The sequence below is a fragment of the Lipotes vexillifer genome, unplaced genomic scaffold, assembly GCF_000442215.2.
Source record: "Lipotes vexillifer unplaced genomic scaffold, Lipotes_vexillifer_v1.1 scaffold236, whole genome shotgun sequence".
NCBI lineage: Eukaryota > Metazoa > Chordata > Mammalia > Artiodactyla > Lipotidae > Lipotes > Lipotes vexillifer.
The window spans coordinates 2144799-2163244 of NW_006773295.1; the positions used below are offsets into that span (position 1 = coordinate 2144799).

Here is an 18446-nt window from a genome sequence, read left to right on the forward strand (position 1 = left end):
AGGCGGACTCTCAACCACTGCACCACCAGGGAAGCCCTGGTCTGCTAGTATTTTGTTGGGGATTTTTGTGTCTATATTTATAAAAGATATTAGTTTAGTTTTCTTGTGATCTCTTTGTCTGATTTTGGTATCAGAGTAATACTGGCCTCATAAAATTTGTTTGGAAATTTGTTCCTGTCTATTCTTTGTAAAAATTGGTGAAGAACTGGTATTAATTCTTTAAATATTTGATAGACTTCAGCAGTGAAGCCATCTGGACCTGGGTTGTCAGATGTTGTTTTTAATTCTTATGATGGGTATCATCCCCTTCATTTTATAGATGAGGAAACGGAGTCTCGTAAAGGTTAGTGGCAGAGATGGGATTTGAATCTGGATTACCTTATGTTAAGTACTAGGATGATAACAATAGCTGACATTTATTGTGTATTTAGTTATGTGTTTTTAACCAGACAGGGTACTTTAACGAAATCATCTCCTGCTATAGTCCCATTAGCAAGTGCTCATTTAATGATCACTTTAACTTTATATGTAATGTACCCATTTCCAGATAGAGAATCTGACACTTAAGGAGATTATGACTTTGCCCTTCTGAACCACGGCCAGGAAGTAAATTGTACAGCTGTGCTTCTCACTCACAAGGTTGCCTGACTCTGCAGCCTGCCGTCTTAATTTGCCTTTCTCTATTGTGTGCAGCAAAAGCAGCTGTGCCACATGTGGGCAGCTGAGCCCAGATCAGATTCGACCTTGGATGTGAATGGCCTGGCCCAGACAGCACAGCACTCCGGGAGCCCCGGCTTTTCTCACTCTCTCTGCTCTGTAGCTAACTGTCCTCCATGGTTGTAGCAAAAGAACCTGTCTATCATTCTGACTTCGTGTAGTTAGATGAAAATTTGTGTAACATACGTCACTCTGTGTAATACAGAAATGACTTTTAAAGGTGTGTCAGCCAGCCGGCAGATTTGTGTGATGTCTTTCAGTGAAGACATTCAAAGCACTTTCCATATTTATGTTAATATTCATATTGTTGGTGAGATTAGATGGTATCTTGGCCTATTTGAGTGAAGAGGAAAGATTGTTTCCATTTTTCGGGTTGAAGGGCTTCCTCAAATGTCCGTTCACATTGATTAGTGGACCCCAAAAAACTGACCCAGCGCCTGTGTGGGTTGGGGGGCTGGGTGGGTGGTGGACCTCACAGAGGGCGGTGAGGGCTGACTTCCTGTGGGGCAGGGCGGGTGCTATCTCAGCCAGGCAGCCAGCCTTCTGGGAGCTTCCAGAACACAGGGCTGGAGGCTCCCCTGTACAGGACCAGGTCGTCTGTGTGGTACCTGCTGGTACCCGTGCTCACCTGTGCTGGTGTTGTCCTGTCTAGGGCCTGCCCTGTGGCTTCTGGGGCGGGTGAGGGGTGGCCCCTGACGGTGCAGCACTCAGGAGCAGAGCTGGGTGTCTAGCTGCTCTTAATTAGGCTTTTGGTCAGTTTTCCCTGCAGCCCCTCTCCCACATCTGTTTCCCTTCTGAGTGCTTGGCGGTTTCATAGTGGGCCTGGTGTCCTTCTGTGAGCCGTTCCTCCTGAGACCTCAGCTGAGTGGAGGACACTCACTTCTGTCAGTTACACTTGCCTGACGGCTTTCCTCTTCCATGGTTTTGTGGTCACATTTGCTCTCTTGTAGGCGCCTTTCCAGTGTCCTTTCGCTTGTCCTTTGGTGTTTAGACCAGCTTTTATTCCTTTCCTGTCATTTTGTTAGGATTTCAGGAAGGATTGGAGGTAAAATGCCATTTGTGTTTCTTTTGTAAATTACCTCTTCATGTACTTTGTGTACACAGTTTGGAATCTAGAAAAACTTTATATATGAAGGATATCAACTCTGGCATATGGTGTAATTCTCCCTTCTTCTTTGTTAACTTTACTTCTGAAACACTTGCTGGAAGGTAATGGCAGGGATTCCGGCTTCTGCTCACTTGTGCAGATGGTCAGGTAGGGAAATGGATCCTGAGACCAGCTGGCTGTACATTGGCTTTTGTGTGGATGTGCTTTTCTTTTGGTTTTCACTACCTCGTGGAAGCTGTCTTATCTCCTCCAGTTTGAGAAGTATTCATACTGTTTCACACATGGAGGACCCCGGCCAAGTGGTCATTTGCCGTCTCCTCCACCAGGTGCTCTCAGCCTCTGGTCCTGTGGTCAGCTGGGAAGGTCTGGCAGCAGCTGGGCTGAGGAACACGCCTGCTCACCAGCCTGCCAAGGCTTTGTCGCCTCAGCCCAGCCACACGCCCTAGGCTTGGAGAGAGGCTGCTTCTTGCACATGCCTTGAAAGGGTAGAAGGAGACTGGCAAAACTAACTTCTCTCCTTTTGTGCTTAGCAGTGGGCCCAGAGCCACGAGGAAGGGAATTCAAGGGGAGGAATTAGCAGCAGCCCCGCATGTGTCCCATTTGGCATGAGTGGACAGGTGTTAGTTAGCCCTCCTGTCCTTGGGGATCAGGGGCGCTGGTTTTCAGCTGAGCTGTGAAGGTTTGACTGTGTTCCATCTCCACTTGTGTTTTCCCGTGGCTCCTTCCTCCCTAGCCAGCGTGAACAGAATGTCTTGGCATTAGCAGACAGGAAAAGGACACTGTGGTGCAGCCCAGGAGACCTCAGGCAGGTGGGGCTGCTGATCCTAAAGCCTGAACGCTGTCAGTGCACATGTCAGTTGGACAACCCAGTGGAAGTTGGGGTCCGAAATGACCCATGAGGAAGCCTGGGAACACCAGCTTGGTGTCACTTCCTGTCCTCTAGGCCCTCTGGTTTACTTGGGAAGTGGCTGTGGTGAGTGATCAGCTCTGACATCCTGGTTTCCGTTACGCTCCCTGAGTTTTTCTGTTCCTCTGTCTCACTGCCGCTATCACTCCAGGCCTTTCTGAGGCCTGGTTCACCATCACAGCCTCTTAGCCCAGCCCCTTGCTTTTTGCTTCTTGCTGTCTTAAGAGGTCCAGTGTGCTAGCGTCAGACCTCTTGTCATCCTCATCTCTACTTTCCGTTAAAATTTTTGCTACTCTTTTCCAAGACCTGGCTTTTGCCCCATGGTAGCAGTCAAACTTCTGGTAGCAGTCAGCACCAGAAGTTTGGTTCTGAGTTGCTCTGATTGTCCTGCCTGTGTTGGAAGCCTCTTGAAGGCAAGGGTGGTTTGCTTGTGTTGAATTCTCCACTGCATGTAGTTGGTCTTGCGGAAACACTCGTGAGCAGTCTCCGCTCTCAGACCAGAGTGCTGATGTCTGGAGAAAAAGCTGAAAAATGGAAAAATTGCCTTGGCAGACTGAGGAAAAAGCCACAATATCATAATTTGGGGGAGGAAGGATTCCTCAGTTTCAGATCTATCAGATAACTTCACTTTGGAGTTTCCTTATCTGTAAAAGGGGAGGGTGGGTTAGAGTGGATTGTCTTTCCATTCCCACCCAACTCTGAAAGGCTAATTTCCCTTCATACTTTTTTTTTTTTTACATCTTTATTGGAGTATAATTGCTTTACAATGGTGTGTTAGTTTCTGCTTTATAACATAGTGAATCAGTTATACATATACATATGTTCCCGTATCTCTTCCCTCTTGCGTCTCCCTCCCTCCCACCCTCCCTATCCCACCCCTCCAGGCAGTCACAAAGCACCTAGCTGATACCCCTGTGCTATGCGGCTGCTTCCCACTAGCTATCTACCTTACGTTTGGTAGTGTATATATGTCCATGCCTCTCTCTCGCTTTGTCACAGCTTACCCTTCCCCCTCCCCATATCCTCAAGTCCATTCTCTAGTAGGTCTGTGTCTTTATTCCTGTCTTACCCCTAGGTTCTTCATGACATTTTTTTTCCTTAAATTCCATATATATGTGTTAGCATATGGTATTTGTCTTTCTCTTTTTGACTTACTTCACTCTGTATGACAGACTCTAGGTCTATCCACCTCATTACAAATAGCTCAATTTCGTTTCTTTTTATGGCTGAGTAATATTCCATTGTATATATGTGCCACATCTTCTTTATCCATTCATCCGACGATGGGCACTTAGGTTGTTTCCATCTCCGGGCTATTGTAAATAGAGCTGCAATGAACATTTTGGTACATGACTCTTTTTGAATTATGGTTTTCTCAGGGTATATGCCCAGTAGTGGGATTGCTGGGTCATATGGTAGTTCTATTTGTAGTTTTTTAAGGAACCTCCATACTGTTCTCCATAGTGGCTGTACCAATTCACATTCCCACCAGCAGTGCAAGAGTGTTCCCTTTTCTCCACACCCTCTCCAGCATTTATTGTTTCTAGATTTTTTGATGATGGCCATTCTGACTGGTGTGAGATGATATCTCATTGTAGTTTTGATTTGCATTTCTCTAATGATTAATGATGTTGAGCATTCTTTCATGTGTTTGTTGGCAGTCTGTATATCTTCTTTGGAGAAATGTCTATTTAGGTCTTCTGCCCATTTTTGGATTGGGTTGTTTATTTTTTTGTTATTGAGCTGCATGAGCTGCCTGTAAATTTTAGAGATTAATCCTTTGTCAGTTGATTCATTTGCAAATATTTTCTCCCATTCTGAGGGCTGTCTTTTGGTCTTGTTTATGGTTTCCTTTGCTGTGCAAAAGCTTTGAAGTTTCATTAGGTCCCATTTGTTTATTTTTGTTTTTATCTCCATTACTCTAGGAGATGGGTCAAGAAGGATCTTGCTGTGATTTATGTCATAGAGTGTTCTGCCTATGTTTTCCTCTAAGAGTTTGATAGTTTCTGGCCTTACATTTAGGTCTTTAATCCATTTTGAGCTTATCTTTGTGTATGGTGTTAGGGAGTGATCTAATCTCATACTTTTACATGTACCTGTCCAGTTTTCCCAGGACCACTTATTGAGGAGGCTGTCCTTTCTCCACTGTACGTTCCTGCCTCCTTTATCAAAGATAAGGTGACCATTATGTGCGTGGGTTTATCTCTGGGTTTTCTATCCTGTTCCGTTGATCTGTCTTTCTGTTTTTGTGCCAGTACCATACTGTCTTGATTACTGCAGCTTTGTAGTATAGTCTGAAGTCAGGGAGCCTGATTCCTCCAGCTCCGTTTTTCGTTCTCAAGATTGCTTTGGCTATTCGGGGTCTTTTGTGTTTCCATACAAATTGTGAAATTTTTTGTTCTAGTTCTGTGAAAAATGCCAGTGGTAGTTTGATAGGGATTGCATTGAATCAATCTGTAGATTGCTTTGGGTAGTAGAGTCATTTTCACAATGTTGATTCTTCCAATCCAAGAACATGGTATATCTCTCCATCTATTTGTATCATCTTTAATTTCTTTCATCAGTGTCTTATAATTTTCTGCATACAGGTCTTTTGTCTCCTTAGGTAGGTTTATTCCTAGATATTTTATTCTTTTTGTTGCAATGGTAAATGGGAGTGTTTTCTTGATTTCACTTTCAGATTTTTCATCATTAGTGTATAGGAATGCCAGAGATTTCTGTGCATTAATTTTGTATCCTGCTACTTCCCTTCATTCTTTACCTTGATCTTTCTCTTGAAATTCAAACTGTTGAGATGTTTCTGGATCTTGAGTTAGGAATTTTTCATTTCTTTGTCCTTGTTGCCCTGACACATTTTGCAGTTTTCTCTGGGTACATGCTGCTAAAGGAAATTTGGATTTGCCATTTGGCTACGTTTTAGGAGAGCAGACAAAATGCCATACCATTCTGTTATTTTTCAGCTTTTCATTTGTAAAAGTAAAGCTTTCACTCAGGGGCATGATTTTAATGTACTTTTTGTTCTCCCACAGACACGATGAGGCGAGTGGTACGACAGAGCAAGTTTCGCCACGTATTTGGACAAGCGGTGAAAAATGACCAGTGTTACGACGATATTCGGGTTTCTCGAGTGACCTGGGATAGTTCCTTTTGTGCTGTCAATCCCAGATTCGTTGCCATAATCATAGAAGCGAGTGGGGGAGGAGCATTCCTTGTACTCCCTTTGCACAAGGTAAGGCATCTGACTTTCCATCCTGTGAGACACCCTCCGGTAATCTCTGTTTAGTCTGTAATAGATTGATTTTGGAAATTGATAGTCACTAAGCATTGTGTGATTTCTAGGACCATTAGACTTGGATGTAATTGAGCTTAAGTTCCACACGCTTTACTAACCACATCAGTTTTTCTCTGACAGAGAATCATTAAACAGAATGGCAAATTCTGTTCTGGGTGTGCCCTCTATGGATGAAAAAGATTTTTATAATGATGCTGTGAGCATGGACAGGCACAGGAATTTTATGATTTGGTTCATAATCATCCACTTTTCATAAAAGTTTTTCCCAAAAGTACAATTTTAGAAATAGTTATGTTTTTAAATGGGCAGAAACTGATAAGATTATAAGGGAATCTTTTTTGTGTGTGATGTCATGAGGACTGAGACTTTTTGGTTTTGCTTTGTTTTTGGTTTTGAATGGTAAATGGGATGAGGACTCAAGAAAATGTCCACAAACAATGCAGATTTCAAGTCTGGGCAGTAGTAGGTTTCAGCATAGGATCTAAACAGCGTTAACAAGCTGTGGAAATAAAGGCTCTGTATTGAAAGTGGTTCTGTGTGACTTTGAACCCGCTGGGCTTCCTAGTTCTCCCTTCTCCTGACTTTATCCTTCCAGAGAGCCCTGTCCAGTATAGGGGAGAAGATTGGAGATTTGTAATTTTCTGCCTGTTCTTGAAAATTGTAGGTGAAAGTCTGTACTAGCTTTAACAGGAAATCCCAGAATTGCAAATAATGGGGGGTGGGAAAGACCGTGAAGAGAGAGCTTGGAAAGAGTCATTTTCTGATTAGCTTTTAGGAGGAAAATAAGTTTGGTGAGTCCTGAGCCCTAATGATAAGGATGCAGATGTTGGGTCATGTTACAGCTGTTTCCACTCTGCTGGGAACAGTGGGTCTCCCTGAGTCTGAGCCATGCCTAGTAGAGGCATGTCTCATCATAATGGACCATGTGATTCTGAAAGTGGTTACAGTAACATGAATTTCTGTCAAAGTATTGTATTTTGGTGTTTTTTCCTTAGGAAAACTCTTGCTGGGAAAACTTCCAATTCTCTTGCACTTTTCATTCTCTCAGATGCTCATGACTAACTTGTTTTATTTTAACATCTGATTTGTATCTCAGTGGCTGGATTGATGTGATATTACACAATAGAACCATCTCACTACAGAGGAGATGGATGCCTTTGGGGAACAAATCTGACATATGTTTCCAAACGTACTTTCTTATTGGCGAAGTTGTTAATCATGTTTTAAAGGAGAATCTTTTCATTAAATTGAAATTAAATTTTCTACTCAGATACTTTTGCTTTTGTGGGGGAGATTGTTGTTTCAGTGGTGAACAATACATTACACTATTGTAGCTGTACTTACCTGATTTGGGAGTGGGGGTTGGAGTTTAATGCCAGTCGCATTTGATCTCCACGACTTTCTAGTCGATTTGTTCACCAAGAGCAAGGAGCATTTGGTAACTTGACTTTTCAGTGGTGGGTCTTATGGCAGCCAGCTGAGAAGACACCTCAGCTTGTCAACCAAGGTCAGGCACTGAAGTACCAGATCTCTTTTGAGTTCAAGAGGGATAAATTTACGACTTTTTGCTTCAGAGAAGGAGAATAAGCCAATTAAGAAGCCCCAAATAAACTTTTGACCGGCTAATCTTCCTCCAAGTTCAGACAGTTCTCTTCAAGTCCCACATTCACAAAAGGCTCTGTGAGTCCACCTTTGCTTTCACAAACCATGGGAAACTTAGAGTTACATTTATACTGTTTAAGGGAGCCCTGTGTGCAGGTCCTAAGCTAACTGGATCTTATGCTTTGGTTTTCAGTTGCATTAAGTGACCAATACCTAATAAATAGGTTTTATTATTTTGTTCTTCAACCAGCTATACAGGAATTGGGACAGAATAAGTTGCTTCAGAAATTATCGTGTTTGAACGAAACATTGGTTTTTGGAGGAGTCTCGAGGGTCTTTTTCCCAGGCTTATAATACATTCTGTGTGGCTCTACTCCTTAAATATTAATTTGTGTTGGAGGAGGTGACATTGGCATAAACTAAGCCCAGTGACACCCATTGGAAATAAGGTCAGTACTTGGGGTTATCGACTTTTATAATCGACAGGTTCACACGTACTCTGGGATTTTTGTGTATTAAAGTGTGTGTATTGAGTCCTTAGGGTCAGTGTGGCATCGAGGAAGGAACATGGGTCTGGAGCCAGGGGTTCAATCCTGTCTTGGTCACCGACTTCTGGTGAGACATGGATATGTCACTCTGTCCTTAATGCTCTCCCATATCTCTATCTGTAACGTGAGGGGCTCTATATAAAAGTGATTTTCTAAATGGTTCTGAAGAACTTAGGGGCGGGATAAAGATGCAGACGTAGAGAATGGACTTGAGGACACTGGGCGGGGGAAGGGTAAGCTGGGACAAAGTGAGAGAGTGGCATGGACTTATGTATATACTACCAGATGTAAAATAGATAGCTAGTGGGAAGCAGCCGCATAGCACAGGGAGATCAGCTCAGTGCTTTGTGTCCACCTAGAGGGGTGGGATAGGGAGGGTGGGAGGGAGATGCAAGAGGGAGGGGATATGGGGATATATGTATATGTATAGCTGATTCACTTTGTTATACAGCAGAAACTAACACACCATTGTAAAGCAATTATACTCCAATAAAAATGTAAAAAAAAAAAAAAAAAAGTGGTTTGCTACCCAAAATTCAGCAAAGGAAACACTGTTGTTCCTTTTTTTTCCCTCCGTAGTGCCAACACGTAACTTTGGGAAGTAGATGCCTTTTTACTCGTGGCTGCTTTTCCTCCAAGGGCAAGGCTGAGCCCGGCAAAGAAAAGTGGTCTGTGGTTCCTGTAGACAGTTCTGTGTCTTGGGAGCTCTTAGAAGGATCCGCTGTGATGACAGGGCCTAGCCCGGAGCCCCGAAGTGTCAGGTGACACCCACCTTTCTTTTCTTCCTAAGACCCTGTCCCTTGACTACTTACTACCTAGGCTTTTAAAAAATAGAACTATGTTCCACGTTGTCAGAAAACTTATATTTCTGCCTGCTTTAAAGGGCTGATTGCCCTCTGGATATCTATTTCCTTATAATTTTAGTATAATAATTTGAATAAGGATCATAAGTTTTACATTTTTACAGATATTTTGTTGTTCATATAGTACGAGGTCTTCACTGTTCTCTGACTATGCACATGTAGTTTGATTGTCTATAGACTGAGTGTCTGCTGGGTGCCATCTTTGCTCTCCAGGAGCACTGCATCTACTTTTCATTGTGGTCAGTTTCCTGACCACCCCCCCGGCCCCCAGGAGATTGCTGGTACTGCAGTGTTTGTCTCACCTTTAGAAGTGCAGCCTTGAAGGACAAAAACATTGGGGACCTGAGTACATGGTGAACCCATCGATCCTAATGTAGGACTCTGCCCTGGAAAAGAGATCCTACAACTTCAGTGTCTTGGCAACTTTGAAATAGTTTTACAGTGAGGTGCTGCTTTTGTTTAAAGGCAAAGAAAAACCAAATTCCCACATATAATAAGAAGTGATGCTTGAAATGAAGATAGTGGGAAATGATGCTCTGGGTGTGTATTGGGCTCCTGTACGTGTTGATGGCAGTCTAGGATTTCTCTAAACATGAACTTAAGGAGGTGGGTATGGTTTTTAATCACTGTCTCAAGAGACTTCTGGCAGTGTGTGTGTGTGTGTGTGTGTGTGTGTGTGTGTGTGTGTGTCTGTCTGTCTGTGTTCCCCCGCTGCTTTTTTTTTTTTCCTGGTTATAGCCAGCCAGGTTGGTTTTAGTGATGCTTTGGGGGCTTTCTGTCCATGTTAATATTGAATATGTGTGTACTGATCTTAAGATGTATTGTGACTCTTTCTGAAAGGCTCCCATTTTAAAACATGGCCTTCCATGAATTCTTCTTCAAAGTTGGTTAGCGTCAGCAGTAAATAGGACTTATTATTGCAACCTCATGTGGCTTATGATTAGATTCCAGGAGAATCATGGTCTCTGTCTTCCAGGACTTAAAATTAAAAATGGAAAGAGTGGTAGAGACAAATACATTGGCACATACACAGCAAGAGGTAAGCTTAGGAATGCATATATGTTTATTTAAGTGTATGGTTTATGAGGTTTTTGTTCGAAAGGTTTTATTAGAGAAAGTAGGATTTTAAGAGGTCACTGCTGGGGGAATACGGAAAGTGCTCAGCCCTGAGGTGGGGCAGTTTAGATTAGCACACATGATTCAGGGTTTCTTTTGTCATGCTTCCCTCAAGCTGTGGCATGCTGTTCAGTCATGACTTCTCAAGGTGTGGCTTAGTACATTTTCTTATTCTTTGGTCTTTCATAGGATGAATAATATCAGTCTTGTTGAACAGAAGTTGGCTTTGTGGTTTTGGCCGTTGCGTTCTCCCCACAACTACACAAGCTGCCTTGTCAGGAGCACACAGGTTCCAGCCCCCTGTGCGCTACCACGTGGGCATGAAGGGCACAAACGAGCCTCTCCTTGTGCAGGAGCCACGCTCGTGATGTGAGACCAAGGCATTCCCATCCCTGTTGTGAGCCACGGTGGCTCCTACAAACAGCAGTGTTAGATGTGTGTGGGCACAGGCATGCGCATACACGCTAAAACTTCAGATCACAGTGAGCCTGGAGCAAGGGTTGAGGGAGTTGGTGCTCTTGATGTCTTAGAATTCTGTGCTCTTGATGTCCTAACATCCGCTTGGACGGAGGTTGCAAATTGGAGGGCTCCTGTCTTCCCTAATCGCTTTCTCCCTTCCTCCCTTGACTGTTCTTACTTTGGAGGATTGGAATGATGGCTAATTTCATCTTCCCAGTAATTGCCTAGGAGAGCAGCTCTGCTCTGGGCCATGATGGAATGGGTGTGGCCAAGTCATTGTCAGCCTTTTGGGTCACTGTCTCCTCTCTCTTCTTGCTCCTCTGGTATAGCTGTGAGGTGCCTTCTTATACACAGTTATGTTTCTCCCATATATTTTAAGAACTGTGTGTGGGAATATTTGGGATCTTTATTTATGTCTGTGAACTATCTTTTCAACTCATTTTGTAGTCTGTCTCAACTAGAGTTTTGTGAAAGAATTCAGCCCCTACAGAAAATCATTTCAGTGAATATTTTCTTAGTTTTCTCAAGAAAGGGACATAGCTAAGCCTTATAGATGGATAGGAGAGAAATTAATCCATTACATAAAGTAGCTGCATTAGGGCATTAGGACTTAATTCCTTCACAGAACCCAGGTTGACAAGGGCTGCTTTAGAGTATTTTTCTGTCATATTTATTGAAGAAGAAATTTATCGAGGAAGAAATCTTGATTCATTTCAGTCAGTTTTCTAAGTGCTCCTTCTTAATGTTTAGTATCCAACTCAAATTTTATCTCCAATTTGCTGAGACAGTGGAAATCATCCTCTGGGATTCCTTAGCTGCTTGTCTCATGCCACTAGTACCACAGGCTGCATTATCACATTGTAATGTAATTATTTTCTTAGCCACATAACAGATAACGGGAGGGTGGTTGGAATTATATGCTCTTGATCTCTTGACCTTCACTTGGATGCAGGATACAAAATGGATGGGTGTATGGTAGGGTTCTCCAGCATCTCACCTTACTCTCTTGTGGTAGCAGCCTCCAAGATGGGCTCCAATGGTTCTTGCCTCCTTGTGTCTTGCCGTTGTGTGGTTCCCTCCCACATTAAATAGGGCTGACCTGTGTAGCCACTAGGATATGGAGGAATTGATGGAGTGTGACTTCTGAGACTCTGTCATAAAAGCATATTGGCTTCTACTTTATTTCTTTTGGAGCTTTCATGCTGTAAGGACACTCAAGCAGCTCTGTGGAGAGGTCCATAGGACTGCCCGCCAATAGCCAGCCTGACTTACCAACCACGTGAGTGTGTCATCTTGAAGGTGGATCCTGCAAACCTAGTTGACATCTTGACTCAGGAGAACCCTCAGCCAGAACCACCTGGATAAGCTGCTTTTGAACTCCTGACCCACAGAAACTGTGTGAGATGAGAAATGCTTATTGTTTTAAGTAGCTAAATCTTAGGGTAACTCATTAAGCAGCAGTGATAACTAAAACATGTACAGTTGACCCTTGAAAAACCAGCGGTTAGGGGTGCAGACCCCTTGGCAGTTGAAAATCTATATATAAGTTTACAGTTGGCCCTCTGTATCCATGGTTCTGCATCTGCGGATTCAACCAACCATGGATCTTGTAGTACATATTTTTTGGAAAAAATTTGCATATAAGTGGACCTGCATAGTTTAAACCTGTGTTGTTCAAGGGTCAGCTGTATTCTCAGGTTGTGGCACTTGACTCAATAATGTTAGGTCACACAATGCACAAGTAAATGAGTAATTCAAAGCAGCCTAAAAGGCCTTTGGATAATTTTAAACACTCTTCCCACCTCTCCTTTTAAAAAAAAAATCTGTATAGATAGATACATACATATAGATATACAGCATTCTATAATAAATCTTAAATGAATAATTGAGGGATTCTGTAGTAGTAATATCAGAAATATTACCAAAGCTCTATGAAGAGCTAATTGTTGTTTAAGCTTAAGTGAAATCTAAGACAGTACTTTAAAAAAATTACATTAATTCACATACTTATTTCTCAGACATTTGAGCACCTGCTCTGTGCCAGGACCTGTTTCGAATCTTGCTCTTAAAAAAGCTTTGCTAACAGTTGACCTCGATCTCTCCAATGGGGAGGTTTGTCTGTGTCTAAAGGGCTCTGACACAGCGGTGGGAGATGAGTTCTAAATGAGGCTCAAGGAAGATGTCACAGAGAAGGTTCTGTTGGAAGTTGGGTTTCTCCTGAGTGTAGGAGCCAGGGATGAAACAGAAGAGGAGCCCAACCAACTCACTAAACTGATGTGTTAGAAGAGGGGCTCTGTTCCCAGGAGGGCGAAGAACGAGGGGGGCCACATTCCTTCTTTCTGCGTCGGGATGGCCTTTTCTCGTATTGGAGAAATGGAATGCTTGATTGGAGGGGGATTGGGAGGAGCTGTAGGACAGCTTTTTGGTAGAAAAATTGCACACTTCTTGGCTCTTTTTTTCCTTCACTTCCAGTGTAAATAGTACAAAACTGGTGTTTTCCTTCACCATTATATGGAGAAGAACCAGGATAAGCACTGCTCTGCATTTTAGGATTTTTGTTAAAACTGGATCTACGTGGCATCTTTCCACTGTTTCAGCTTCAGGAAAAGGTGGTGACTTCATGTTATATTCATAAAAATAAGGCTCCAGAGTGACATCAGAATGTGCTTGGAGGGTCCCCTTCATATATGGTGTCTTAATTTTTGCACACGGTGGAGTTGCTGTTATACCTCTGTTCTACAGTTGCAGAAATTGAAACTCAGGCTGAGTGACTGCCAGGAGCTGTGGGGTCTTCCGTGGATTAGAACCTAGGTCTCTGAGTCTTTATTTGGTTTGTACATGTATATATATATATTGTTTTGTTTTGTTTTGTTTTGTTTTGTTTGTGATACGCGGACCTCTCACTGTTGTGGCCTCTCCCGTTGCGGAGCACAGGCTCCGGACGCGCAGGCTCAGCGGCCATGGCTCACGGGCCCAGCCACTCCGCGGCACGTGGGATCTTCCCGGACCGGGGCATGAACCCCTGTCCCCTGCACCAGCAGGTGGACTCTCAACCACTGCGCCACCAGGAAAGCCCTGTACATGTATATTTTTGATTAACATTTTTTTCCCACTGAGTGTGAAAGATTTTTTAATAGAAACCGTGGTCTAATTGACACTTAATCCTTTGCATTCTTTCTCTGGGATTAGAAGACTTAATAACAAAAACACTAGCCTGTCAGGGCTCTGATTCTGGCAGCTCGGAGAATTGTCTCAGGGTTTGGAAAGTGCTTGGTCTCTACCATGCTTGCGAGTAGACAGTGGCAGTGATGGAGTCGCAGCAGCTCACATCATTGAGGGCTTCCTTTAAGTGCCAGGCGTCGTGCTGATAAGTGCCTTCTTTCATGGACTAGTTCAAAAGAAATGGCAGTCTCCCGATGGTGCTTTTCTCTGTGACCCCCAGTTACTGCCAGCACCTGCTGGATTTGCATTGGCTGCACCTCCCCCTTACTGTACGCTGCTGACAGGCAATTTCCATTCCCACAAATAGCGGTGCCCCATTTTGGACAAGGGTGGTGATGCTAGTAGCCCTTTGTACAGATGTGGACATCTGGCACAGGGTAGCTTTGGTGTGATGGGCAGGGGCTTTTATTCAGTGCCAGTGTCCTGATGTGTCCTGGGATGCCCATTCACCGCCTCCTGAAATAGATGCTGTCTGTCTGCTACCCTGAGCACCTTAACTGTCAATTGTGTGGGCTGTGAAAGGCTGGGAGGCAGGGCAGGGCCGGCAGTGGAGGATGCGGGGTGGGGGGCACCAGGTGCAGAACAATGACTTCCAAATTACTTCCGAGCTGCCAGCCCCACGAGCATTGCACGGCCTCATTACCACATGAAGCGCCACAGAAGGACCTTTTCATCTGCTCCCAGTGACTGTTTTCCACAGTCTTGTTGGGTTGCGGGGGTGGGGGGGATGGGAGGGGGACACCCTGCTCACCCCCAGTTAACAATGGAGCACAAAGTCCTGGCAGAAGGAATCTTACCATGTACCCTGGGGCTATTTTTGATTACAGTGAGTGGCTGTGACTCAGAGTGTACCCTGGCAGATGATGGCTCCCCCCTCCCCTCCCCTGCCTTCCTCCTACCCCCTTCCCTGGAGATGAGCAGGCAGCCTGTCCTTTGTGCGTTTCCTTGGCCGGCCTCTCACGCTGCTGCAGTTCACTGATATGTCCACAGCAGCCGGCCTGCAGGCCTGACAGGGCTCTGACAGTGGTTTTTACCATATATGGCCATCGGAGCGCTGGGGCTGTCAGCCGGCCAGGATCATTTCCTTCCTTTGCTTTGATTGGCTGCGTGGCTCGGAGAATGGTGGGATCTGGGAGTGTGTGGTGAGGGGAAGCCACTGAGTCAAGTGCAAAGAACATTTAACTCTTTCGTGGTTTTCTGGAGCGTGAGTCTGGGCTGAGCACATGGGCAAGTGCTGCTGCCAGAAGCCGCCTTGTATAAACGTGATGATGACCCAAGTCAGGGAAGCAGCGAAGAGCAGGTTTCTGAATACTGATTACTCTACTAAAATAGACTCCAGGTGCAATGGACAGATTTCTGCTGTCCCCGTTTGTCCAGAGATCTCTTTATAACCATATGTAGTAAACGTTCGGCTCTCACCAAGTTGAATTCCATGCTAGTTGGGGGTGGGACCTGAGCTGAGTCCAGGGAAGGCTGAGCCTGGAGGGCAAGTGATGAGCACAGCACGTGTTGGCTTTCTCAGAGGAACGGGGACTTGGGTTTCCTTTCTGGCTGAGCTTTAAGTCGAGAGTAAATGATACAGGCTACTGAATTGGGTCTCTGCTCCAGTCCTCCTGCTGTTTACAACCACTGCAAGATGTGAGCTGCCTCGGCCATGCAGCCCAAGGCATTTACCTAAAGAAAAAGAAAAGAGAGAGAGCTGTGATATTTTTCTGTTTTTCATCCCCACTTCAAGAAGGGTGGGTTTTTGTTCTGAGGCTTGTGGGTAAACCAGTGCAGAGCTGGGATTGGAAGGGGTAGCTCTGGGGCTTTTCCTCATTCACCAAGGGTCCCATGGGAGGACTCTCCAGTGTCATTGGAGATGACACTCAGTACCAAGGGTTAGGCAACAAGTTACTCTCCTTTCTGCTTGGATATTAAATGCTTTGTTTTAATTTCCTATATTTGCACTTAGTTCGATAGTTCTTTTGCTTTCCAGCTTTTCCTTTCGAGCTGAATTGTATTTTGACTAGGTTCTACCTCATCTTGTGCTCCTAGTTTTTCTTTGTTCTCAGACCAGAGGGATCATATGGAATTACTTGTCTGCATTGATGAGGTTTTTGCTTTATAAATTTTCTGCTAAGTCAGGAAGTTAGGAAATAGAGCTTGTCCATTTGCTGTTGTGTATTTAGGTGTGGTTGAGTAAGGAAATGCCAACTCTTCCACCTTTTTGCTTTGTGATAATAAAATATCCATAGTTTTACAGTAACTGCCCTCAAGTTCTTAATGGACTTTTAAAATGGTCTGTTCACTGTTCAACGCAGTTTTAAAGAGGACCTGTGATGCCAAAATGGTTTGATTGGCATTTTCACTTGTGCCCGTAAAGACTGTTCCTTTTCACTCACAGGCAGGGGAGGGCTCTCAGCACCATGCTGCCTCTCCCTGGCAGCTGTGGCGGCTGGCTTACTTTCCAGGACCCGGTAACCCAATCTCTATGTGCTATTCCAGAGCACCTCCTCTCACCTTCAGGGTTGGCGTTTCTGGTTCCCTTAAAGTAAAACCTCCCCAGAATGTTTTATTCCTGGGCCACGAACTGTCACTCTTGGTGACCAGCCTGTCAGCAGGCCCTGTATTGTGTGCATCGGTCTTCCTGGTAAGCTGCAGGGGTCCCTGTCTTGCTCTTCTGGCCAGTCTCTCCCCTGTGCCACGACCACTGTCACTGTAGCTCCTCCCTGTGAGGGAGCAGGGCCTGAAGAGATTGCAGTGGAACATGTATTCACATAAATAATACTGTTCCAAGAAAAAGGAAGTTGAAAAAAAAGGAAAACCCACTTCAATAGATATCCTTTTTTGACTCCTTTGAACTCTGCACAATGTGAATGGAGGCCTTATGCCCAGGCTGCAAACTTTTCCTTTGCTTCCGAGCACATGTTTGACTTAACCGTTCTTCTTGCGGAGGGTTCAAGAATTCTCAGGGTATTACTCCAAGGCCAGTAATGAGGTATTATCTCTGCCTTTGAAAAGATCTTTTAATGTATGGACAATATGATAAAGTTACTGAACTTTGGACACATCAAGTGATTTTGATCAGCATTTTTTCCTAAAATGAAAACTGTATGAATATAAAGTAGGGAATGAACAGTTTGAAAATCTTTGTTCCTTGAGTCAGGGTCGGGGGTGGAGTGGGGCCTGTTTGGGCCTTACATCTGAGGGTGGTGTAACCAGTTTGGATAAATAATAAGCTCAGATTATAGTAATGGATTATAAAGTGGCTGGATTATAAGAAGAATGCAGATGAGAAGTTTGGAGGGAGGTCCTGGGAGCTTCCTGCTCTGGACTAGCTGAGGGAGATGGCCTAGGAAGCGGTCACAACCCACCACCCCAGACCAGCTTGCGTTTCTAGGACTGAATCCAGAGTGTAAACTAGAACGACATTGTATGTCGAATACCCTGAGTATCTGAAAGGGGAATATTTGATTTGAGTGATAAAAGTAACGGGTGTCACTTTTTGGCACTTTAGGAGTTTTTTTTTTAACTTTGTGGAAACGTATGTTAGTTGTAAGAAAGAATAAGCCTGCTGGGTAAAGTGTTATGTGGCTTTAACCAATGTTACTTTTGGAAGGAACCAGTAGTTATTAGATTGAGCCTTGTTGGCACCAGTTTGGTAGTATCTTCAATCTAATATTGAGTGAGCTAATGTGTGGATCGAAAACAATTACCATGTGAGGGGTCCGTATTACACTAAGAAACAATCATTCTGAATGATTAATGCAAAGGTCATATGGGAAGCATCCCAGTGTTGTATTTTGAGACTTTGGGAGGGTGAAAATGTCTGCACCTGTAAAATACGCCATTAGCTTCCTTGAAAATACATCCTAGGGTGGAACTCCTTTATAGAAACATCTATGAGAAGATTTCTGTACGTGTCTGTATATATTAGAATTCTTTTGATTGGATGGTAGTGTCTTCGGCGTGTGGGATGAGTGCACTTCCTAAATATGGATTCCTTTTTGAAAGGAGATATGACAAATAAGTAAGATAGGACCTCCCTGGTGGTGCAGTGGTTAAGAATCCGCCTGCCAATGCAGGGGAAACGGGTTCGAGCCCTGGTCTGGGAAGATCTCCCATGCTGCAGAGCAACTAAGCCCATGTGCCACAACTACTGAGCCTGTGCTCTAGAACCCGCAGGCTACAACTACTGAGCCCACATGCTGCAACTACTGGAGCCTGTGTGCCTAGAGCCTGTGCTCGGCAACAAGAGAAGCCACTGCAATGAGAAGCCTGCACACCGCAACGAAGAGTAGCCTCCGCTTGCTGCAACTAGAGAAAGCCTGCGTGCAGGAGTGAACACCCAACACAGCCAAAAGTAAATAAATAAGTAAAATAAAATTACTAAAAAAAAAAGTAAGATACACTATTTGATATAAATGGAAGCAGTTGTGGTTTCCTATTCAAACTAATGGGAAATACCTTTACAACTAGAAATATCGTTTCATAAGCGTTACACTGAATTTTGTATGCCTAAGGAGGAAGTGTTTTGGCCAACTTATTTAAAATTATAAACATTCCTTAGAGCAGTTTTACAAAGATATGTATTTACTGATGCTTCAGTTTTGATCCCCCCCCCCCCCCC

General features: G+C 44.0%; 1 protein-coding gene across 3 annotated transcripts in view; it reads left to right on the top strand.

Moving 5' to 3' along the window:
• Positions 1-18446, top strand: part of CORO1C (coronin 1C) — an 83981-nt gene that overhangs the window by 24839 nt on the left and 40696 nt on the right. For 2 of the 3 annotated variants that reach the window (XM_007448234.1, XM_007448235.1), the window contains exon 2: positions 5762-5961. In XM_007448234.1, the coding sequence (XP_007448296.1) occupies positions 5767-5961 (195 nt within the window). In that variant the 5' untranslated portion in view covers positions 5762-5766. Of the gene's footprint in view, positions 1-2183; positions 2311-5761; positions 5962-18446 lie in introns of those variants that run through there. The other variant, XM_007448236.1, reaches the window with a different exon arrangement.